We start from the raw sequence: 25658 nt of genomic DNA, 5'->3' as shown, positions 1-25658 counted from the left end.
GCGGCGCCTGAACTCTCTGGTTCTTATAGGAATCAGGTGCATCTGTCCAATCTGTTCCTGACCAATTGCCAGGAGACCTCCAGTATTTAGTTCAGCTCCACCCAGTGTTCTGGGCCTGTGCAATGTGTTAGCTCAGTTAGTGCCTTGCTTCTGAGTTTGCCTGGCCTTTCTCTGAGTTACTCCCTCTCTGGAGGATTCTCTGTGTTATTTCCTTGGTCTTGTTGTCCGCCCACCAGGAGGCAGTATATCCTGGTCCCAGTGTCTTTGTCCTCGTGTCTTGTTCCATTGCCTAGTCTGTACTTAGTCTTGTCCACCAGTCGTGCCAGAGAGCCAGCCGTGCCCGCCTGCCTACCAGAGAGCCAGCCGTGCCCGCCTGCCTGACAGTGTTCCTGTTGTACCCGTCTGCCTGCCTATGTGCCAGCCGTGCCCGCTTGCTTGTCTATGTTCCGTTCCCCGGTGGGATCAGCAGCCACAACCAGACTCCACCCTGGAGTGGTACCTGGTAGCTTCCTATTGCACAAGTCTGACCTCACCATCAGAGGCTCCAGCGAACACCTAGGAAGCTACTTAGTTACGCCCCTTCCAGGGAGGTTTGGTCTGTGGTCCAGTGGGGCCACTCCCCCGCACGCCCGCGCCAACCAGTCTGGGCGCGAGCATGACAGCTATTAATATCTGCCATCAGTCACTGGCTTTACCGCTCTGGCGGAGAAAATTGCGCGGGAGCCCACGCCAATTTTTTCCGCGATTTAACCCTTAAATTTAATAGCTACAGCGCTGAAATTTTGCACATACACACTACTAACATTAGCAAACAAAGAACAAAACGCGACAAAAGATTCACATAACCAAAATGTATAAATATAATATAAATTTTATTTAACATTACCAAATATAATTAACACCAGGAGGAGAGGGGTAAAAAGGACACCCACTCGCACATGTCCAGAACCGGAAGCCCACAGGAATAGCAGTAAAAGAGCAAGTAAGTATTATCAAGATATCATCATTGGTCTATTGCATACCTGCCCATTTGATCAAATACTAGCACATCCCAAAAAGAAATATACAGACAATATTATATAAAGCAGCTAAAACAGAGCTGATAATATTACCAATGTGGATGGGAATCCTGTGTATATCCTGTGTAAATGTATATTATATTTATACATTTTGGTTATGTGAATCTTTTGTCGCGTTTTGTTCTTTGTTTGCTATTGATTTTTGCGACATTTTGCAGTCATGTCCGTATATATCACAGTATTTTTATATTCGATTTCTTGTTATTTTTACTGTGATGTTTCCCTTCATGAGGTGTTCTAAACTACTAAAATTAGTAGTGTGGAATATGAAAAAAAAAGGGGGATATGAGATGGTTTACTGTATGTAAACCATGTCTCATATCATGTCGGGTTTAGGCAGGAGAAATTAAAAGCCGGCAATTGAATTACCGGCTTTTCAACATTATCGCGCTGAAGTAAATATATATATATGTGTCTCTCTATGACATATATATATATATATATATATATATATATATATATATATATATATATATATATATATATATATATATATATATATAAAACGAAACCCGACTTTGGATTACAGATCGTGTACCGCCGACCCGATCCCAGAGTGGGATCGGGTCGGGTTTCACGAAACCCGACTTTGCTAAAAGTTGGCTACTTTTGAAAAGTGCCGATCTGTTTCGCTCAACCCTACTGACAACACATCAAATACATCACAACAAAGTTGATGAGGTTGAGATCAGGACTTCTTGGTGGCCATATCACTTCCAGAGCTCCTTGTTTTTATTTACAGTTAAGGTAGATGTTAACATTGGCTGTAATTTGGTGTTGTTGCACTTCTGCAGAATAAATTTGGAGCCAATCAGATGCATCCCTGATGCTATCTTACAAAGGATAAGTATCTGCTTGTACTTCTCAGCAATAAGGGTAAGAAGAAAGAGGAAACGTTTAAAGCGAACCTGTCAGCAGTTTTTGGTTGATATACAGTAGGTACGGAAAGTATTCAGACCCCTTTAAAATTTTCACTCTTTGTTTCATTGCAGCCATTTGCTAAATTCAAAAAAGTTCATTTTTTGACATTAATGTACAGTACAGACCAAAAGTTTGGACACACCTTCTCATTTAGAGATTTTTCTGTATTTTCGTGACTATGAAAATTGTACATTCACACTGAAGGCATCAAAACTATGAATTAACTCATGTGGAATTATATACTTAACAAAAAAGTGTGAAACAACTGAAATTATGTCTTATATTCTAGGTTCTTCAAAGTAGCCACCTTTTGCTTTGATGACTGCTTTGCACACTCTTGACATTCTCTTGATGAGTTTCAAGAGGTAGTCACCGGGAATGGTCTTCCAACAATCTAGAAGGAGTTCCCAGAGATGCTTAGCACTTGTTGGCCCTTTTGACTTCTCTCTACGGTCCAGCCCACCCCAAAACATATCAATTGGGTTCAGGTCTGGTGACTGTGGAGGCCAGGTCATCTGGCGTAGCACCCCATCACTCTCCTTCTTGGTCAAATAGCCCTTACACAGCCTGGAGGTGTGTGTGGGGTCATTGTCCTGTTGAAAAATAAATGATGGTCCAATTAAACGCAAACAGGATGGAATAGCATGCCACTACAAGATGCTGTGGTAGCCATGCTGGTTCAGTATGCCTTCAGTTTTGAATAAATCCCCAACAGTGTCACCAGCAAAGCACCCCCACACCATCACACCTCCTCCTCCATGCTTCACGGTGGGAGCCAGGCATGTAGAGTCCATCCGTTCACCTTTTCTGCATCGCACAAAGACATGGTGGTCGAACCAAAGATCTGAAATTTGGACTCATCAGACCAAAGCACAGATTTCCACTGATCTAATGTCCATTCCTTGTGTTCTTTAGCCCAAACAAGTCTCTTCTGCTTGTTGCCTGTCCTTAGCAGTGGTTTCCTAGCAGGTATTTTACCATGAAGGCCTGCTGCACAAGTCTCCTCTTAACAGTTGTTGTAGAGATGTGTCTGCTGCTATAACTCTGTGTGGCATTGACCTGGTCACTAATCTGAGCTGCTGTTAACCTGTGATTTCTGAGACTGGTGACTCGGATAAACTTATCCTCAGAAGCAGAGGTGACTCTTGGTCTTCCTTTCCTGGGGCGGTCCTCATGTGAGCCAGTTTCTCTGTAGCGCGTGATGGTTTTTGCCATTGCACTTGGGGACACTTTCAAAGTTTTCCCAATTTTTCGGACTGACCTTCATTTCTTAAAGTAATGATGGCCACTCATTTTTCTTTACTCAGCTGTTTTCTTGCCATAATACAAATTCTAACAGTCTATTCAGTAGGACTATCAGCTGTGTATCCTCCAGACTTCTGCACAACACAACTGATGGTCCCAACACCATTTATAAGGCAAGAAATCCCACTTATTAAACCTGACAGGGCACACCTGTGAAGTGAAAACAATTCCCGGTGACTACCTCTTGAAGCTCATAAAGAGAATGCCAAGAGTGTGCAAAGTAGTCATCAAAGCAAAAGGTGACTACTTTGAAGAACCTAGAATATAAGACATAATTTCAGTTGTTTCACACTTTTTTGTTAAGTATATAATGCCACATGTGTTAATTCATAGTTTTGATGCCTTCATTGTGAATGTACAATTTTCATAGTCATGAAAATACAGAAAAACCTTTAAATGAGAAGGTGTGTCCAAACTTTTGGTCTGTACTTGTACTGTATATATATATATATATATATATATATATATATATATATATATATATACTGTATATCCTAAAATACAAAGGAAATGTGTCATCTTTAACTCTAGGCCATTTAGAGATAATTTTATCTCCTTCTACATGCCACTGTAAATATGGTAGATCTTTTGTGCCATAAATTACTTCTTGAATAATAGTTACCTTGTCAGGCACAGGGCCAGACATTAGGCAGATGTCAAGTTATCACCAAGATGCCAAGAGTGTGAAGTATCTCACTAAAAAGCTGAAAGAGTACAGCTGCAGCCATCCATATTGATATGGTGATTGAAAAGAAAATTATCTCTAAATACAAGTCTCTTTCCAGTAAAAGAATGCAGAAGGAATTTTCTCTATATATCTATACAGTCGTGTAAACAGAAATGATATTATAAAATGATCAAAGAGTACAATACATTTTAAGTATTAGCCTTAATTTGTAAATTTATATATTTTTTGCATATAGGGTCAAACAATAGAACAGGCTTCTCTATTTTCTCAGCAATTACGACCTTCCCAAGCATACCCAAGCATTCAGCAAGCACAGGTATTGTCACTACCAGTATTACTTGTGTGTCAGGTGGAATTTGGCTTCTTTGTTATCTGCTGTAAATATCTTGGGCATGCTATTTCTTTATATATGTATATTGCACTCACTACCTGTAATATAACACAAGACAGTTGTCTCTAAGCTATAAATATAACCAAAAAAACTACCTGAAAATATCACTATCAATGACAATTTATTAAAATCAAAATATTTTATTGTAATACAAAGACACCAAACAAAAACAAAACACAGAAAATCCAGAAGAGGCACAAAAATATCATTTACACAATAAATTTATGCAACGGACATATTATAACAATGTTCAATGTATGTTAGTATTTATGCCCTTGCTTCACTTCATAAATTAATGCAAACATGAGCCACGGCAAAGAACCATAAGAAAGAGAGAGAATCACTGTCATTAGTATAAATTCAGGGACTTTTTTATCCAAATATAAAGTGCATAATGCTTTTAACAATTGCTGCCAATTATGCAGCAATAAAAAATGCAGTGACCATATAATATTAATATATCAATTCTCTATAGAGTACAACTAGTAAAGTGCATAGTGCATATAGTGATCCTTACCGATGCTCATGTTAATGTGCCTGTGCCTCGATCACACACACCAACGCGCGTTTCGCAGCACGTAGCTTCCTCAGGGAGTGATACACAGGGGGTACACTGCCTGCTCTTTATATGTTAGCCCACCTATCCATGGCCAATCATGGCACCATAGGCGGCGCATCCACTGCCGCTGCAGCGCCGGCGTCCCCAGCACATGACCCGCGGCCACGTCACAGGCAAGCTATAAATGTCTGAACAATGACCAATTGGCAGATAATAGTGGGTCTTCTAGCTGAGCGATCTCTCTATATAGGATTTTGGAGAATCTACAATTATTTGTTGTTTAGACTTTTCTTTATTATTACATTGTATGTATGAGCAAAACAGAACTCCTCCATGTTCAGGATTATTCTTCTGTATCTCAAAATCTATTGTGTTGGGTCTCTTCTCAGACATCTTGGAGGATCTTTGTAACATGAGATGCATTATATCTGCCCATAGTGGTGTTGTGTCCTGCTAGGTCTTCTGTATTTATAACCATTGCTCAGTATTACAATATACAGCAAGGGAAGTAATTATTTTACATGGGACTATGCAGCTCATAACACCACTTGTTGCAGTTGATAGGCTACGTTCACATTTGCGGTCGGTGCCGCAGCGTCGGGCGCCGCAGCGTCGCCGCATGCGTCATGCGCCCCTATATTTAACATGGGGGTGCATGGACATGCGTCGCTCTTGTGTTTTGCGCCGCATGCGTCCCTGCGGCGCCCGCGTCCGGGCGCAGAGGACGCAGCAAGTTGCATTTTTGCTGCGTCCAAAATCAATGAAACAAAGGTCGCATGCGGCACAAAATGCAGCGTTGTGCATGCGTTTTGCTGCGTTTTTGTTTGCGTTGTGCGTTGCGGTGCCGACGCTGCGGCGCACAACGCAAATGTGAACGTAGCCATAAATGTGAAAATTGGGTCATACCCATTCAACAACAGTCAGGCTTAATCTTGCTTTGTTTTGTTTTTCGCAGGCAGTTCCATATGGGTATACCATGTATAGTACTCAGGAGCCAGTCCAGCTGCATCATGGCGGTAGCATACTACCTACACCCAATTATAACCCAAGGGCAACCACTACAGCTCCTCCAAGTTCTGCTCTTATGGATAGACTGCGGCAGATTCAGCAACAGCCTTCTGGTTTTATACAACAAGGAGCTTCCTTCATACAACCAATGGCAGCTACTCAAAGGTGAGTTTTATTAAAGGGAATCTGTCAACTTGGAAAGTGCAATTTAACTGCAGATATAGGGTTAATCAGCAAGTAAATCTATAATATAACGCTGGGAGCGTCACTCTGTCCGAAGCCTCTATAGACTGCGCAAGCGCAAGCGCCGGCGCAGTCTGGACCGCACAGAGCGACGCTCCCAGGAGATCGCGGTATGCGTAAGAGCTGAACGCACACCGCGATCTCCACCGGACAAGCAGGAACGAGCCAGGAGGCGGAGGGTGAGTATACTTACCTGACCCGTTCCACCGACGCGCTTCCGGGCCGTGACTGTCCCCCTGCTCCCGGAATCGGCGCCTGCGCAGTCCGCGCTTTCCGGCGCCATTTTCTTGAAGACACATTGCAGTGTCTTCAAGAAAATGGCGCCGGAAAGCGCGGACTGCGCAGGCGCCGACTCCGGGAGCAGGACCAAGAAAATGGCCGCACCCAGCACAGCCGCCGCGCCCAGCACAGCCACGCACAGCCGCCCACAGCAACGCACAGCCGCCGCACCCAGCACAGCCGACCATAGCCGCCCACAGCCACGCACAGGCGCCCACAGCCACGCACAGCCGCCGCACCCAGCACAGCCGACCACAGCCGCCGCACCCAGCACAGCCGCCCACATCCACGCACAGCCGCCCACAGCCACACACAGCCGCACCCAGCACAGCCGACCACAGCCACGCACAGCCGCCGCACCCAGCACAGCCGCCCACAGCCACGTACAGCCACCCATAGCCACGCACAGCCGCCGCACCCAGCACAGCCGACCACAGCCGCCGCACCCAGCACAGCCGCCCACAGCCACGCACAGCCCACAGCCACGCACAGCCGCTGCACCCAGCACAGCCACCCACATCCGCCGCACCCAGCACATCCGCCGCACCCAGCACAGCCACGCACAGCCTCCCACAGCCACGCACAGCCGCCCACAGCCACGGACAGCCGCCGCACCCAGCACAGCCGCCGCACCCAGCACAGCCGCCCACAGCCACGCACAGCCGCCGCACCCAGCACAGCCGACCACAGCCGCCGCACCCAGCACAGCCGCCCACAGCCACGCACAGCCGCCCACAGCCACGCACAGCCGCACCCAGCACAGCCGACCACAGCCACGCACAGCCGCCGCACCCAGCACAGCCGCCCACAGCCACGTACAGCCACCCATAGCCACGCACAGCCGCCGCACCCAGCACAGCCGACCACAGCCGCCGCACCCAGCACAGCCACGCACAGCCGCTGCACCCAGCACAGCCACCCACAGCCGCCGCACCCAGCACAGCCGCCGCACCCAGCACATCCGCCGCACCCAGCACAGCCATGCACAGCCGCCACGCACAGCCGCCTACAGCCACGCACAGCCTCCCACAGCCACGCACAGCCGCCCACAGCCACGGACAGCCGCCGCACCCAGCACAGCCGCCGCACCCAGCACAGCCGCCCACAGCCACGCACAGCCGCCGCACCCAGCACAGCCGACCACAGCCGCCGCACCCAGCACAGCCGCCCACAGCCGCCCACAGCCACGCACAGCCGCACCCAGCACAGCCGACCACAGCCACGCACAGCCGCCGCACCCAGCACAGCCGCCCACAGCCACGTACAGCCACCCATAGCCACGCACAGCCGCCGCACCCAGCACAGCCGACCACAGCCACCGCACCCAGCACAGCCGCCCACAGCCACACACAGCCGCCGCACCCAGCACAGCCACCCACAGCCGCCGCACCCAGCACATCCGCCGCACCCAGCACAGCCATGCACAGCCGCCACAGCCACGCACAGCCGCCTACAGCCACGCACAGCCTCCCACAGCCACGCACAGCCGCCCACAGCCACGGACAGCCGCCGCACCCAGCACAGCCGCCCACAGCCACGCACAGCCGCCGCACCCAGCACAGCCGACCACAGCCGCCGCACCCAGCACAGCCGCCCACAGCCACGCACAGCCGCCCACAGCCACGCACAGCCACACCCAGCACAGCCGACCACAGCCACGCACAGCCGCCGCACCCAGCACAGCCGCCCACAGCCACGTACAGCCACCCATAGCCACGCACAGCCGCCGCACCCAGCACAGCCGACCACAGCCGCCGCACCCAGCACAGCCACGCACAGCCGCTGCACCCAGCACAGCCACCCACAGCCGCCGCACCCAGCACAGCCGCCGCACCCAGCACATCCGCCGCACCCAGCACAGCCATGCACAGCCGCCACAGCCACGCACAGCCGCCTACAGCCACGCACAGCCGCCCACAGCCACGGACAGCCGCCGCACCCAGCACAGCCGCCGCACCCAGCACAGCCGCCCACAGCCACGCACAGCCGCCCACAGCCACGCACAGCCGCCGCACCCAGCACAGCCACGCACAGCCGCCCACAGCCGCCGCACCCAGCACAGCCGCCCACAGCCACGCACAACCGCTGCACCCAGCACAGCCACCCACAGCCGCCGCACCCAGCACAGCCGCCGCACCCAGCACATCCGCCGCACCCAGCACTGCCGCCGCACCCAGCACAGCCACGCACAGCCGCCACAGCCACGCACAGCCTCCGCACCCAGCACAGCCACGCACAGCCGCCTACAGCCACGGACAGCCGCCGCACCCAGCACAGCCACCGCACCCAGCACAGCCGCCGCACCCAGCACAGCCGCCCACAGCCACGCACAGCCGCCGCACCCAGCACAGCCTCCCACAGCCACGCACAGCCGCCTACAGCCACGCACAGCCGCTGCACCCAGCACAGCCACCGCACCCAGCACAGCCGTCCACAGCTGCCGCACCCAGCACAGCCGCCCGCACCCAGCACAGCCACGTCACATACAGCCGCCCGCACTCAGCACAGCCACATACAGCCGCCCGCACTCAGCACAGCCGCCCGCACTGATGGGGGCGCAGGATGGAGCAGCACGTGATAGGATGGGGGCGCAGGATGGGAGCACATGACAGGATGGGGATGAGGATGGAGCAGCACATGACACGGTGGAGCAGCACATGACAGGATGGGGGCGCAGGATGGAGCAGCACATGACACGGTGGAGCAGCACATGACAGGATGGGGATGCAGGATGGAGCAGCACATGACACGGTGGAGCAGCACATGACAGGATGGGGGCGCAGGATGGAGCAGCACATGACACGGTGGAGCAGCACATGACAGGATGGGGGCGCAGGATGGAGCAGCATATGACAGGATAGGAGCAGCACATACCAGGATGGAGACCATATTCCAATATAAATGCTCGCCACCTGGGCGTAGAACGGGTTCAATAGCTAGTAATGTTATAATGCTACATGTCTGTCTTACTGAAAATGCAGCTACTGGGAGAAAATGAAGCTATTTCCTCCTGGGAGATGCTAGCTTTAAAGGGGTATTCCCATCTACAACATCCTATCCCAATATGTAGTAGATGCAATAATAATAATATTTACAAAAATGTAGTATAGTTTCTTTATTCGCTATGACTCTTTCCTCGTGTGCAGGCATTGCAAGACCTTAGGTATCCATGGTTACATCCACTAGCAACTAACTAACTGTCACTATATCAGTGGTCGTAACCATGGATACCTAAGGTATATGCTAATATTATTATTATCATTATTACACCTACTGTGTATTAGGATAGGGTCTTGGAGATGGGAATACCCCTTTAAGTTATACAGTGAGCGGTGGCTGTGAGTACGCCCTGGCACTTTTATTGACAGCTGTCAATGAAAGTATCAGGGCATGCTTACATCCACCCCTCACAGTAGTGTAAGAAGAGAAACCGGGCTGGGAGTGCCTTTCTTGTGCCGGGTCCAGAACTGTCAGGGATGTCTCCGCTGTTGTCCTGGGGAAAGTTTAGGCAACCGGACCAATCGTTGCACTGGCTGTCAGGGGGCATGGCTAAGCATTATCAGGGGCAGCGCTGTGCCCGGTAACAGAGCTCCTGCTTCAGGGACCGTTGGCAGCGGAGATCCGCGCCCGGCCGTGAGAGAAACCTACCGCAGAGGCTCTGACGAGAAGCCCGCTGTGTGCAGGTTGGCTCCCAGACATCAAGGTACCAATCGCTCTATAATGGTCAGTGCTGCGCATATGCCACCTGACAGAGACTGAGACGTGGACCGGGTACCACTTCCTGAATCCTCGGTGCATATTCGTCGGGCTTCGCTTAACTTTGACAGGACTGTGGCCTATACATTGCCAGCCACCAGAGTCTCCTTACTGAGGACTCCATGGGACATTTCAAAGACTCACCATTGCCAGCCAGGAACGTATCATCACCTTCTACAGTACCACACCAGATCCACGTCATGCCGACGGCTGTTGGCATGTTGGCACCATTATCTACCCCGGGACCGTTTCTGTCAGGAATGTGAGAATTGCAACGCTATACACCTGCAGATAACCCTATGTCTGCAGGGAAATAGCATTTTCCAAAATGAACGGTTTACTTTTAAGAGACATTTCCAGGACAGAATTAAATCCACTGGAAGAGAACATTGAAAGTTCCTATTCAGTAAACACAAGCAATGAGAAATTTTGACAGCTGTAAGGAACTTGAGTGGCAGCTGTGCTGCAGTACCCAAGAACAGCCACTACACATTGAATGGAGCTGTTGTATTACACAAGCCTCGCCATAAGTTTATTGATGGGGGTGTTGGGGGTCGGACACTCATCATGCTGATAATTTGACCTTTCCAAAAGATAAATACAGATGAAGACATGTACATAACCGGGACAATATATGGACCATTTGCAGTCCATTAGCTCATCATAATACACAATTTCACCTGCTTTGTAGGAGGGAGTGAGCCACCTTACCTTTTGCTCCAATAGTTCTCCGCCCCTGCATCAGTATATTAGTCCTGTACAACCTCTCTAAAGAATAATTGTTACATATAATAGTTTTAGCAAATAGTACAATGTCCCTTTTCTCTAAACTTTATCCCTACACCCTAAACAGACACTTTGGGCCCAGGTTGCATGCTACCCATAAGTTAACCGAGAATTGTGCTGCATGACATTAAATTCTTAAAAACCCTATTATTCTGAATGCACTCATTGATGGAGTGAGTGACAGCTTTCCTGGAAACTGCTTACAACATCTTTTCAAGACATGTCCTGCATCGAACAACAGGAATTCTGCTGAAAGCTACATAGTACGTGTCTCATCAACACATATTTACATGGCATGTTTTCCTCATTCAGGTTTACTCATCAACCCTTGCAGCAGAACCCCTTGATCGGAGGAGGGGTAGAACCAGCAGCTGCCCAAGTCCTGCATTCAGATATTAGTCCTGCGCCATTGAACCCGGAGCAGCTGAGACAAAGACAGCAGCAAATTCGTCAGCAGAGACTTGTACAGGTAGAAACGATAAACTGGTCGCTTGTTAACATGTTAGGAATGTAAATTAACAGCAAATCTCCGTCCCCAGTAGGAAAGTCACACAGCATCGTTAAATCCATGCGTTTTAGGTATTACTGCATTATTTACTACTGAAGTTCACTCACTTGAATCCACTTTCTGCAAAATGTATAACTGCGTGGGAAGGACGTATCGAAAAATTGCATTTTTGTGATGACACTGACCACACAACTATCCTACTTTTCTGATCAAAAACAATTAAAGTTTTCAGTTTATCATTTTTCTTTTTTCTTTTGTTTTTCTTTAGTGGTACAAGGTGCTACAAAATAAAATATGGTTTAAAGGCAACCTATCACCAGAAATAGCACAATTAACCTGTAGATTAAAAGCATTATGATGCTGTCCGGGGCCTGCACGCAGCTCAATGCAGCGGGGAGAAAATGGTCTTTCTTCTCCCCGCTAGCATTCGGTTTCAGTTATGGAGGCGGGGACGCCGCTGGATCAGTTACTGCTCTGAGAATACAGAGCGCCTGCTGTAACCTCATCCCCGGCCCTGACTGATAGCCGAGTGCCAAAGCAATGTACCCCATATATACAGCGGTCAGGGTGGTGGAGATGAAAATAAACCTTCTTTGCCTTTTCTATGAGGAGTTTCACTGAGTCTGACAATGGATTACCAATCCTAGACCTTCAGACTGAGCCGTGATGGTCAGAAATATCATATGGACCAACACAGATGTTTTAGACATTTAGTTGTTTCCAAGTACAGTAGTTAAACAAAAATAAAGTGAAACTTTTTAAAGTCTTGTTAATATAATCTGTATTTCAGCGACAGCATCAGGAAAGTCACCAAGCCATTGGCCTTTAAGTAATGCAAGCACCGCAGCCAATGGTAGGCCTTATAGGATTATATCTTTTACTAGCTATTGAACCCGTTCTACGCCCGGGTGGCGAGCATTTACATTGGTATATGGTCTCCATCCTGGTATGTGCTGCTTCCATCCTGTGTCCTAACTTTAGTTGCTGCTACCATCTTGCACCTCCATCCTGTCATATGCTGCTCTTATCCTGCGCTCATTTTCTGTCATGTGCAGCCCCTATCCTGTGGTCTTATCCTGTTTTGTGCGTCTGCATGTTGTCATTCTGTTATGTGATGATCACATTATGTCATGTGCTGCTTTGATCCTGCACTCCAGTTCTGTCATGTGCTGCTTCTATCCTGTGCCTCCATCCTGTCATGTGCTGCTCCCATCCTGCGCCCCCGTTTTGTGATGTGGTGCTGTCATCCTACGTCCCCATCCTGGTATGTGCTGCTGCCTTGTTGTGATGTGGTGCTCATATAAAATAGATTGTGCGTATCTCACAATATGTGGTGCCATGACACTGTGTGTAATGTGCACACACAAAATGTCATCATAGTGCAGTATGCACGCGTTTTTTACGCAGGCACCACACTGCACAGGTGTCACCCATTTAGGCATAGAACAGAAAGACACATATTAACTATTATGTATAACATTTAACATTTTATTAAAGTATTAGATAAAGACAAAAATTATTGTGCAAAAACTTCTTTGTAAACGACATTTTTGGTGTAAACTCTGTGGTCTTTCTTTAAGTTGCCTTGTTGATCAGTAGCGAAAACTTTGACTTTGACTTGCTGGAAGGATTTTGTTCTTGAAAAGGCGACATAAAGTTGGCCATGGCTGAAGGCTGGAGATGGCAAATATATGCCAACTGAATCGAGTGTTTGCCCTTGACTTTTGTTGATGGTCATAGGATAACCAAGTCTTAAGGGAAACTGTTTTCGTTTTAATGTAAAAGGAAGATCAGGATCGCTTGGTGCCAGAATAACTCTGGGAATGAATACCCTTGTACCTTTAAATGATCCAGTGAGGATTTCACAGTCAATGACTTTTGACATCATTTGCTTTACAACCATTCTGGTGCCATTGCATTGCATTGAGTTAAGGTTTCTTAAAAGCATGATTACTGCTCCAACTTTCAAATTTAATCTATGAGGACGGTAGTGTTGAGCATTCCGATACCGCAAGTATCGGGTATCGGCCGATATTTGCTGTATCGGAATTCCGATACCGAGATCCGATACTTTTGTGGTATCGGGTATCGGTATCGAAACAACATTAATGTGTAAAAGAAAGAATTAAAATAAAAAATATTGCTATACTCACCTCTCTGACGCAGCCTGGACCTCACCGAGGGAACCGGCAGCGTTGTTTGCTTAAAATGCGCGCTTTTCCTTCCTTCCGTGACGTCACGGCTTCTGATTGGTCGCGTGCCGCCCATGTGGCCGCGACGCGACCAATCACAGCAAGCCGTGACGTAATTTTCAGGTCCTTCTAGGCATTCAGTATTTTAAAATTACGTTCCGGCTTTGTGATTGGTCGCGTCGCGGTCACATGGGCGACGCGACCAATCACAAGCCGTGACGTCACGGGAGGCAGGAGACGCGCGCATTTTAAAATGCGCGCGTGTCCAGCCTCCCGTGACGTCACGGCTTGTGATTGGTCGCGTCGCCCATGTGACCGCGACGCGACCAATCACAAGCCAGAGCGTAATTTTAAAATCCTGAAGGACCTGAAATTACGTCACGGCTTGCTGTGATTGGTTGCGTCGCGGCCACATGGGCGACGCGACCAATCACAAGCCGTGACGTCACGGGAGGCTGGACACGCGCGCATTTTAAAATGCGCGCGTCTCCTGCCTCCCGTGACGTCACGGCTTGTGATTGGTCGCGTCGCCCATGTGACCGCGACGCGACCAATCACAAAGCCGGAACGTAATTTTAAAATACTGAATGCCTAGAAGGACCTGAAAATTATGTCACGGCTTGCTGTGATTGGTCGCGTCGCGGCCACATGGGTGGCACGCGACCAATCAGAAGCCGTGACGTCACGGAAGGAAGGAAAAGCGCGCATTTTAAGCAAACAACGCTGCCGGTTCCCTCGGTGAGGTCCAGGCTGCGTCGGAGAGGTGAGTATAGCAATATTTTTTATTTTAATACTTTATTTTACACATTAATATGGTTCCCAGGGCTTGAAGGAGAGTTTCCTCTCCTTCAGACCCTGGGAACCATCAGGAATACCGTCCGATACTTGAGTCCCATTGACTTGTATTGGTATCGGGTATCGGTATCGGATTAGATCCGATACTTTGCCGGTATCGGCCGATACTTTCCGATACCGATACTTTCAAGTATCGGACGGTATCGCTCAACACTAATGAGGAGGCATACCACCAGGCATTAAGCTGTTTAAGAACTCCAGTGGATAGTTTGCTGCCTCCTCAGCATTTGCAGTATCTTGCTGAATGGAATCAATACTGGTGTAGCATTTCAATTCGGACTGAATTCTTCTAAGAACACTTTCATTCAGTTCATGTGAATGTTCATTTTTTGGAGTGAGGATTGCACGGTTTGTAATGCTTTCATCTTCTGGTTGTATGACTTGAGGAAAGACGGCATCAACAATACATCCATTTTCAATGCAGACAGAAGGAATTTCAAAAATACCTTCCTCTAGTCCTGGTTCTTTAAGTTTTCCATCTCCAAGGTTTAAAAGCCATTGGGAAAAGCCTTGATGTTCTTCGGGTACATTGTTTTCATTGGTACGCATGTTTTGTTCCAATTTAAGGACTTCAATATTCCTCCAACAATAGCTGTTTTTTATGCATGCTGAAATTATTTCGGTTCTGCTGCCATGTGGTACAACAGAAAGGATTTGTCGAAAATCTCCACCAAAAAGAAACACCGCACCTCCGAAGGGTTTTTTGGATGGAACTTTTGGATCTTCAGCCATGAGTTCTTTGTAGAATGTGTCAACTGCATTTACAGCATGAGCTGGGGCCATAGAAGCTTCGTCCCAGATTATGAGTTTGGCACTTTTCAACTCATTAGCAGTATTGCTGCCATGACGAATATTGCACGTTGACGTTTCATTAATTGGTATAGGCAGTTTGAAAAGATTATGGGAAGTTCGGCCTCCCTCCAGCAAAGTGGCAGCAATGCCTGTAAATGTACATGGCAAAACTAATTCATTTTTGCTTCGAACGTAATGCATGATTGTATTATATAGGAATGTTTTACCATTTCCACCCGGTCCATCAATAAAAAATAGGCGTTTTTCTAAATTGGGATTATGATAAGCTTCTTTGATTTTTTTTCGAAAGCCTTTAGTTGTCCTGGGTTTAACATGTGGAATTTTTTCTGAAACAAATCCTTTTCCGCAACAGGGTCGTAATATGTGCCAGAATTGATTGGATCATCGTACTTGCCAACAGGAAGTTGTAGGCCAAAATCTTGTAATGACTTTCCATGTGTCCGTAACACAGAACTCTATTTCATGTAATGTCATATAGTGGGCCTTTTCTACATGAGGGAAACATGTGGTATAGTCTTCCATGAGATTTTTCTTGTGCCTTTCAAACAATGCTGCGGCATTAGATGGCTCACACATGATGCAAATAAATGCAAACAATTGTCTAAATTGTATTGGCATTTGATAAGTGGCAGCTTCTGTTAGGGTACTGTCACACAGTGGCACTTTGGTCGCTACAACGGCACGATCCGTGACGTTCCAGTGATATAGTTACGATATCGCTGTGTCTGACACGCTACTGCGATCAGGGACCCCGCTGAGTATCGTATGTCGTAGCAGATCGTTTGAAACTTTATTTCGTCGTCAAGTGTCCCGCTGTGGCGGCATGATCGCAGCGTGTAACAAAGGTGTGCACGATATTCCCAATGTCCCGTATGACTTCTACATCGCAACTACGTCATGAAATTATCGCTCCAGCGCCGTGCATTGCAAAGTGTGACCGCAGTCTACGACGCTGGAGCGATAATCAAGCGATGTTGCAACATCACGGATCGTGCTGTCGGAGCGATCAAAGTGCCACTGTGTGACAGTACCCTTAGGCCAGTGTCCCATTCAGAGTCATCATCAGTTAATCCTCTTGCAATACATGCTTCTTGGAACATAGGAAAACAGATACCTTCAGTTGTTTTCAGATCCTCAAAAGATGTAGCGCCTTTAACATTGAGAAGGAGAATTCGGAGAAAGTATTTTTCTCTCTCTAATGGGCTAAAGTTAAACATTCTGCCAATTGTGGTTTTATGACCTTTGCTACGTGGTTTCCATATACAATTTTTATCATCCCATGTGTAATGTTCAGGGATTTCAATGTATAAATATTGTTGGGCATTAGGATCTTCTCGATTTAGTTTAAACCAAGCAAGAAGTTTAGACTTGTTGTTTTTCTGCTGCACAGCTTCAGCTTCTTTACCTGGTGTGAAGCATATTGTCTGCTTGTGTTCAAGGTGGACATTTAATCTTTCCACATGATCAGTTTGATGGTGCATTTTATATTCCCTGAGTCTCCAGCATGCTTCAGGCGCACTTACATATCGAGTTTCTAAGTAATTTGTTACTTCATCCCATTCAACCGTAGCTTCTTGTTCTGTGGCAGAAGTAACAAACTGGATATTTGCACAATCATGCCCTTTGTAAATGTATTTGAACAAATATTTAACACTTTGTATAGAACTGCAAATCTCAACGTTTATGTGGGCATTGTATTTTAAGGAAAGATAAGGATTGTAAGGGCCCCGTCTCACATAGCGAGATCGCTAGCGAGATCGCTGCTGAGTCACAAGTTTTGTGACGCAACAGCGACCTCAGTAGCGATCTCGCTATGTTTGACACGTACCAGCGACCCGGCCCCTGCTGTGAGATCGCTGGTCGTGTCGGAATGGCCTGGACCTTTTTTTGGTTGTTGAGGTCCCGCTGACATCGCTGAATCGGTGTGTGTGACACGGATTCAGCGATGTCTTCGCTGGTAACCAGGGTAAACATCGGGTTACTAAGTGCAGGGCCGAACTTAGTAACCCGATGTTTACCCTGGTTACCATCGTAAATGTAAAAAAAACAAAACAGTACATACTCACATTCCGGTGTCCGTCAGGTCCTTTGCCGTCTGCTCCCCGCACTGACTGACTGCCGGCCGTAAAGTGAAAGTACAGCACAGCGGTGACGTCACCGCTCTGCTGTTAGGGCCGGCGCTCAGTCAGTGCAGGAAGCGGACGCCGGGGGACGCGAAGGTGAGTATGTACTGTTTGTTATTTTACATTTTACACTGGTAACCAGGGTAAACATCGGGTTACTAAGCGCGGCCCTGCGCTTAGCAACCCGATGTTTACCCTGGTTACCCGGGGACCTCGGCATCGTTGGTCGCTGGAGAGCGGTCTGTGTGACAGCTCTCCAGTGACCACACAGCGACTAAACAGCGACGCTGCAGCGATCGGCATCGTTGTCTGTATCGCTGCAGCATCGCTATGTGTGACGGGGCCTTAAGGCACAACCAATCTATTATCAATCTTGTTTCCACCAAGTGTAACACAGTTGTTATCATCCCGACGTTGGTATTTAGGGTATCCATTTACATTGCTATTAGTTTCAGAACAGAAATCTTTGGGAAAGCCTTTAGTACAGTTTCCATTGTCCATACATGGTGCATTAGGATTAAGTGGACCACATGGACCATGTATCATGCAAGATGTTACAGTTTCATAAAGCTTTGGATGAGTGTCTTTGTGTGGGAGCTCTGCACAAACAATTTTGTCAATTCTTTCTTTATCCCATGCTTTGTATTCCGGGGCCATAAATACCAATATGTGTCCATGAGGGAGACCTCTTTTTTGGAACTCGATTACATACACCATACCATTAACACATCCAAATCTGTGGTATGTGGTTAAGTCTCCAAGTAGCAATTTTAGCTTCATGTTAAATACTCGTGCTACTAAATCCGGCCTGTCGTATGGTTGCTGATTGGGCAGCAAATTATCTTTGATTTCCTTCCATTTTGGATTGCACGTTACTGTTACAAATAGGTCTGGTTTGCCATATTTCCTGACCATTGCCATGGCATCTTGGTAGTTTTGTCCCATATTCCTGGGACTTCCTTGGAAAGTTGATGGCAATATGACTTTTTTCCCAGGCAGGATATGTATGTCCATGAAATTGTGGTTGGTTACGAATTGTTGAAGGACGTCATATTCTTCAGCTCTTACCGTAGTTTGAGTTTTGCACACCCAATTCAAACGGTTAGCCACAGTTTTGCAATAGGCATCAACCATAAATTGGTGTGTCAGTTTTCCTGCATTAAGGAACTGGTTAAAAGTACCATCACGAATGGCAAAGTGGTATGCATACCATTGAAGTTGAGTCACATTTCCTCGACCATCTTTTTTTTTTAGTTCTGTAGTCCACCCAGAGTCCCCATAAGGGAAAAGCAAACGATAGCACATTGGGTCACAGAGCCTACTTAGAATAGATATATTTTGCAAAATGCCACTTTTTGGATGAATGGTAATGTCACGGTTTTCTGGGGGTGCACCATCTGCGCTGTGGAAAATGGCAGCAATTTCTTAATAAATAATAAATTCTTACCCCAGCGGGCAGGTTGTTTAGCACGGGCTACTCTTTTTGTGTGAGCATTGGTTTTGCGATGCTGGTGAAGCTCATGTTCTGTCATGCAGTGTTGAGCAGACTTATGCCTTTCAGCGTCAGCTTTGCGGATTTGTTGTTGTTGTATTTGGGTGAGATTACGACGGGCAGCCTTTTTTCTAACAGTGTTGTTTTCACGCTGCAATGTAAAGTGCTGTTTTTTAACTCTACTTCTACGAACCTTTTGAGCCTCTGCCCTTTTTTTTTTTTTTTGGCCTGAGTTTCCTCATGAGAAAGAACTTATTTGCGTTTGGGGGGCATTATTATGAAAATATGAGGCGAATAACTTACTGAACTTTTGTTAAAATATTGTGATTTCAGATATATAGTCAGTAGAAAGTCACTAAATAAGCGATGGCAGAAGACACTGTCAGGGGGACATTTTCTTGAAGACAGACTGCAGTATTAAAGTAAATGGAGCCGAAAAGTGCAGACTGGTGCTTCAGGAATCGGCGCCTGCGCAGTCTGCGCTTTCCGCTGCCATTTTCTTGAAAACACACTGAGGTTTCCCACAAAATGGCACCGGAAAGCGCGGACTGTGCATGCGCCGATTGCGGGAGAAGGGAGACATTCATTGGCCGGAGTCAGGGGGCCTAAAAGTAAAAAATCGCTGTGGCATGAAGTGCCACAGCGTAATGAGGGCAGGATCCTGTGAAGACGCTACCTGATTCTGTTCCGCCACCATTTTCTTTCTCCTCCTGGTGCCGGAATCGGTGGCTGCACAGTCCACGCTTTCCGGCGCCATTTTCTTGAAGACACACTGCAGTGTGTCTTCAAGAAAATGGCGCCGGAAAGCGCGGACTGCGCAGGCGCCGATTCCGGGAGCAGGACCAAGAAAATGGCAGCGGAAATGAATCAGGTGGCGTAAGTAACAAAAAGCTGTGGCATGAAGTGCCACAGTCTCATGGCACAGTAATTTGTTACTTGCGCTACCTGATTCATTTCCGCTGCCATTTTCTGTGTCCTCCTGGTGCCGGAATCGGCGCCTGCGCAGTCCGCGCTTTCCGGCGCCATTTTCTTGAAGACACACTGCAATGTGTCTTCAAGAAAATGGCGCCGGAAAGCACGGACTGCGCAGGCGCTGATTCCGGCACCAGGAGGAGCAAGACAATGGCGCCGGAAAGGAATGGCGTAAGGAACAACTTGCTATGGCGGCGGAAAGGAATGTCGTACGTAATAAATTGCTGTGGCATGAAGTGCCACAGCATAATCAGGGCGGAAATATGTGGACGATGTCCCCCTGCTCCCGACCCCCTGCTCCCAGCAGTCTGCGCCTTCCGGTGCCATTTTTTTTTTCCTGACACTATAATGTAACGCTAGGAGCGTCGCGCCTGCGCAGTCTATAAAGGCTTCGGACAGAGTGACGCTCCCAGCGTTATATTATAGATATGTGGAAATCAACAAATACTAATAGATCACAGACTGCACATGAGTCAACAGTGTGATGCAGCAGCAAAAAAGGCAAACACAGTTTTGGGACGTATTAAGAGAAGAATAGAGTCTAGATAACATGAAGTAATTAACCCCCTCAACTCATCCTTGCTCAGGCCTCATCTGGAATACTGTGTCCAGTTCTGGGCACCATATTTTAAAAAAAGACATTGAAAATCTTGAGCAAGTTTAGAGAAGAGCTACCAGGATGGTGAGCAATGTTAAACAGGAGAAAATGAGTCAAAAACATGCTAATATTTGAAAACAGTGAACAAACTTTATTAAGTGACACATACAAAAGATAAAATCCGTATACAATGTAACGCACAAGATTCATTGAGCAACCAATGTATGGCATTATTTCATGAGGTAAGTGACAAAGTTACCAACTAAGTGGGTGCCGATAACACATGCCTGTACAGCTGGGATAACATAAAGTACAAAAAGTGCTGTGTAGAAACAACGGTACAGAAACTGAGTGTCATGGAGCAAGGTAAAAGCTGCTAAAGAGAGTGGTGGCAGATATAGCTAACGCTAATGCAGATCCATGTGGATATCAAATGCTGCCAGCACCAATCCTACACTCTAAAAGCTAAAGACTGACAGAGACCAACAAAAGTTAGTTCAACAGTCCCCTTGACTTTATAGACATACTTCACAGCAGTATATAATAGAATTCATAGTTACCCATATTGCTGTTAGGTCATGCGTCCCGGCGCCCACTCCCCAACGCACATTTCGGTGCGGGATCACCTTCTTCAGGGCACATGGCTTAAACCGTGCAAAATCCCTCCCTTTATACCCGGCGTGCAAAATCACCTGATCCAAGAGGAACAAATGTGAGCCGGCCTGACGCGCAGGCGCACCACTGAAGCGGCCACAAGACACGGCACAGCCGGATGGATGGTGAGCAAACTGCAATGTATGTCCTATGAGGAACGGTTAAAGGATCTGGGAGTGTTTAGCTTGCAAAAATGAAGGCTAAGAGGAGACTTAATAGCTGTCTACAAATATCTGAAGGGATATCACAGTGTAGGGGGATGATCCTTATTCTCATTTGCACATGGAAACATGCAAGGCAAAGGAATGAAAAAGAAAGGGAGAAGATACAGATTAGATATTAGAAAACACTTTTTGACAGTGAGGAAGAGAATTTGATTTGCATCAATTTATTCTGTGTGAATCAAATGTTCCTTGTAATGCTCTGCTGTGTCTTCAGACCAGAACCAATTTTCTCATCTCTATTAGTTTATTAGGCATATATGAAAATACCAACATAGGAGATCACTTGTTACTGTGGATGAACAACATAATAAAGTTCTTATTTCAATAATTTTTACTTTTTATTTTTACTGAACAACACCATTTAAATTAGCACACATTTTCCTGAAAACATGAGAAGCCATACATCTACTCTATCTGAAAAATAGGAATGTTATGAGTAGAAATTAGCTGAAATTTGAATTTGCAAGCTATGGCAATTTTTTTCCCAAAAATTTGATTTGTGATGAATTTGTTCATCACAAATCAGAAACACTCCAACTTTCCTGAAAAGATTTGTGCACCACTCTGAGGTCTCATAGGATGGTAGCTATCTCATTTCAAGCTCTATAATGCAATCACAGCCTCAGTGATGTCAAATTTATCTCAATACATATTGTAGGGGTTTCACTCACTCAGGTGCGATGGCTGACACTTCAGGAGGCACGTTCCTTTAAAAAGTTCATAGGTTTATTACATCATAAACCAAGTGGCAAAATAACAGCAAACAAATAGCCTTTAGTTCAGGAAAAGGAAAAACAAAGTGTCCAGTCCACCAGGCTCAGACCTGGAACTTTAACACACTCAGGAGCCTAGCAGCTCCACACATATCCACTGTGTTAAGTATTAGGCTTTCTTTTATAGGTCTAACCACACCCAGAACCCATCACATGATCAGGCATGTGGTTGTGACATCACCACAGGTCCTGACAGACATATAGGTAGATATGGCTACATCACAGCGGCAAGCCATCTATGTGACACATATCTCCCGTCGATTAGACACCCTTTAGCCACGCTACATACCTCCCCCCTCTGCATAAAGCCGTGGGGCTTGGCACTTTTCCCCACTAGACAAGGGATTCTTAACAGGGCATCAGCATTACCGTGCAGCTTTCCGGCCCTATGTTCCACATGGAAACAGAAGTCCTGCAGGGCTAAGAACCAACGGGTGACCCTAGCATTTCTACCCTTCGTTTCCCTCATCCACCTAAGTGGGGCATGGTCGGATATCAGTCTAAATTTACGCCCCAGCAGATAGTACCGTAATGTGTCCACTAGGGTTGAGCGACTTTTATTTTTATAGGATCGGGTCGGGTTTCACGAAACCCGACTTTCTCAAAAGTCGGGTCGAGTGAGATCGGCCGATCCTATAAAAAAGTCGGGGTCAGCCGAAACACGAAACCCAATGCAGTGCAATGGGATACTATGGTTCCCAGGGTCTGAAGGAGAGGAAACTCTCCTTCAGGCCCTGGGATCCATATTAATGTGTAAAATAAAGAATAAAAATAAAAAATATTGATATACTCACCTCTCCGGAGGCCCCTGGACATCGCCGCTGGTAACCGGCAGCCTTCTTTGCTTAAAATGAGCGCGTTTAGGGCGTTCCATGACGTCACGGCTTCTGATTGGTCGCGGCCGCCCATGTGACCGCCACGTGACCAATCACAAGCCGTGACGTAATTCTCAGGTCCTAAATTCCTAATTCTAGGAATTTAGGACTTGAGAATTACGTCACGGCTTGTGATTGGTCGCGTGAGCGGTCACATGGGCGGCCGCGACCAATCACAAGCCGTGACGTCATCTAAGGCCCTTCATGCGCTCATTCTTAGGATGGAAGGCTGCCGGAAAGAAGCCGAGAGTGAGTATATTCCTATTAGGTATATACTCACCCTCGTACGCACCCTGCTTCTTTCCGGCAGCCTTCCTTCTTAAGAATGAGCACGTGAAGGGCCTTAGATGACGTCACGGCTTGTGATTGGTCGCGGCCGCCCATGTGACCGCCACACGACCAATCACAAGCCGTGACGTAATTCTCAGGTCCTAAATTCCTAGAATTAGGAATTTAGGACATGAGAATTACGTCACGGCTTGTGATTGGTCGCGTGACGGTCACATGGGCGGCCGCGACCAATCAGAAGCCGTGACGTCATGGAAGGCCCTAAACGCGCTCATTTTAAGCAAAGAAGGCTGCCGGTTACCAGCGGCAATGTCCAGGGGCCTCCGGAGAGGTGAGTACAGTGGGGCAAAAAAGTATTTAGTCATTCAGCAATAGTGCAAGTTCCGCCACTTAAAAAGATAAGAGGCGTCTGTAATTTACATCATAGGTAGACCTCAACTATGGGAGACAAACTGAGAAAAAAAATTCCAGAAAATCACATTGTCTGTTTTTTTATCATTTTATTTGCATATTATGGTGGAAAATAAGTATTTGGTCAGAAACAAAATTTCATCTCAATACTTTGTAAAATATCCTTTGTTGGCAATGACAGAGGTCAAACGTTTTCTGTAAGTCTTCACAAGGTTGCCACACACTGTTGTTGGTATGTTGGCCCATTCCTCCATGCAGATCTCCTCTAGAGCAGTGATGTTTTTGGCTTTTCGCTTGGCAACACGGACTTTCAACTCCCTCCCAAGGTTTTCTATAGGGTTGAGATCTGGAGACTGGCTAGGCCACTCCAGGACCTTGAAATGCTTCTTACGAAGCCACTCCTTCGTTGCCCTGGCGGTGTGCTTTGGATCATTGTCATGTTGAAAGACCCAGCCACGTTTCATCTTCAATGCCCTTGCTGATGGAAGGAGGTTTGCACTCAAAATCTCACGATACATGGCCCCATTCATTCTTTCATGTACCCGGATCAGTCGTCCTGGCCCCTTTGCAGAGAAACAGCCCCAAAACATGATGTTTCCACCACCATGCTTTACAGTAGGTATGGTGTTTGATGGATGCAACTCAGTATTCTTTTTCCTCCAAACACGACAAGTTGTGTTTCTACCAAACAGTTCCAGTTTGGTTTCAACAGACCATAGGACATTCTCACAAAACTCCTCTGGATCATCCAAATGCTCTCTAGCAAACTTCAGACGGGCTCGGACATGTACTGGCTTAAGCAGTGGGACACGTCTGGCACTGCAGGATCTGAGTCCATGGTGGCGTAGTGTGTTACTTATGGTAGGCCTTGTTACATTGGTCCCAGCTCTCTGCAGTTCATTCACTAGGTCCCCCCGCGTGGTTCTGGGATTTTTGCTCACCGTTCTTGTGATCATTGTGACCCCACGGGGTGGGATTTTGCGTGGAGCCCCAGATCGAGGGAGATTATCAGTGGTCTTGAATGTCTTCCATTTTCTAATTATTGCTCCCACTGTTGATTTCTTCACTCCAAGCTGGTTGGCTATTGCAGATTCAGTCTTCCCAGCCTGGTGCAGGGCTACAATTTTGTTTCTGGTGTCCTTTGACAGCTCTTTGGTCTTCACCATAGTGGAGTTTGGAGTCAGACTGTTTGAGGGTGTGCACAGGCGTCTTTTTATACTGATAACAAGTTTAAACAGGTGCCATTACTACAGGTAATGAGTGGAGGAAAGAGGAGACTCTTAAAGAAGAAGTTACAGGTCTGTGAGAGCCAGAAATCTTGATTGTTTGTTTCTGACCAAATACTTATTTTCCACCATAATATGCAAATAAAATGATAAAAAAACAGACAATGTGATTTTCTGGAATTTTTTTTCTCAGTTTGTCTCCCATAGTTGAGGTCTACCTATGATGTAAATTACAGACGCCTCTCATCTTTTTAAGTGGTGGAACTTGCACTATTGCTGAATGACTAAATACTTTTTTGCCCCACTGTATATCAATATTTTTTATTTTAATTCTTTATTTTACACTTAAATGTGGATTCCGATACCGATTTCCGATATCGCAAACATATCGGAACTCGGTATTGGAATTCCGATACCAGATTCAGAAGATCGCCGACCTCACGGCCGACCCCACACAGGGATCGGGTCGGGTTTCATGAAACCCGACTTTGCCAAAAGTCGGCGACTTCTGAAAATGGCCGACCCGTTTCGCTCAACCCTAGTGTTCACCGCCCATTTTATGGCCAAGCACTCCTTCTCAACGACTGAGTAGTTCTTTGCAGACGAGGACAACTTCCTACTCAGATAGAGGACAGGATG

The 25658-nt window shown here is 47.0% G+C and overlaps 1 protein-coding gene across 1 annotated transcript in view; it reads left to right on the top strand.

Annotated features, from left to right (window-relative positions):
• MED12L (mediator complex subunit 12L) overlaps positions 1 to 25658 on the top strand; it is a 995158-nt gene that overhangs the window by 928609 nt on the left and 40891 nt on the right. Inside the window, exons 40-42 of the mRNA XM_077290760.1 lie at positions 4229 to 4309; positions 5899 to 6116; positions 11328 to 11484. Coding sequence (XP_077146875.1) covers positions 4229 to 4309; positions 5899 to 6116; positions 11328 to 11484 — 456 coding nt within the window. The remainder of the gene's footprint in view (positions 1 to 4228; positions 4310 to 5898; positions 6117 to 11327; positions 11485 to 25658) is intronic.

This window comes from Ranitomeya variabilis, chromosome 2 (genome assembly GCF_051348905.1).
Source record: "Ranitomeya variabilis isolate aRanVar5 chromosome 2, aRanVar5.hap1, whole genome shotgun sequence".
NCBI lineage: Eukaryota > Metazoa > Chordata > Amphibia > Anura > Dendrobatidae > Ranitomeya > Ranitomeya variabilis.
The sequence above is the reverse complement of the archived record's forward strand: the minus strand, read 5'-3'. Positions and strand labels throughout refer to the sequence as shown.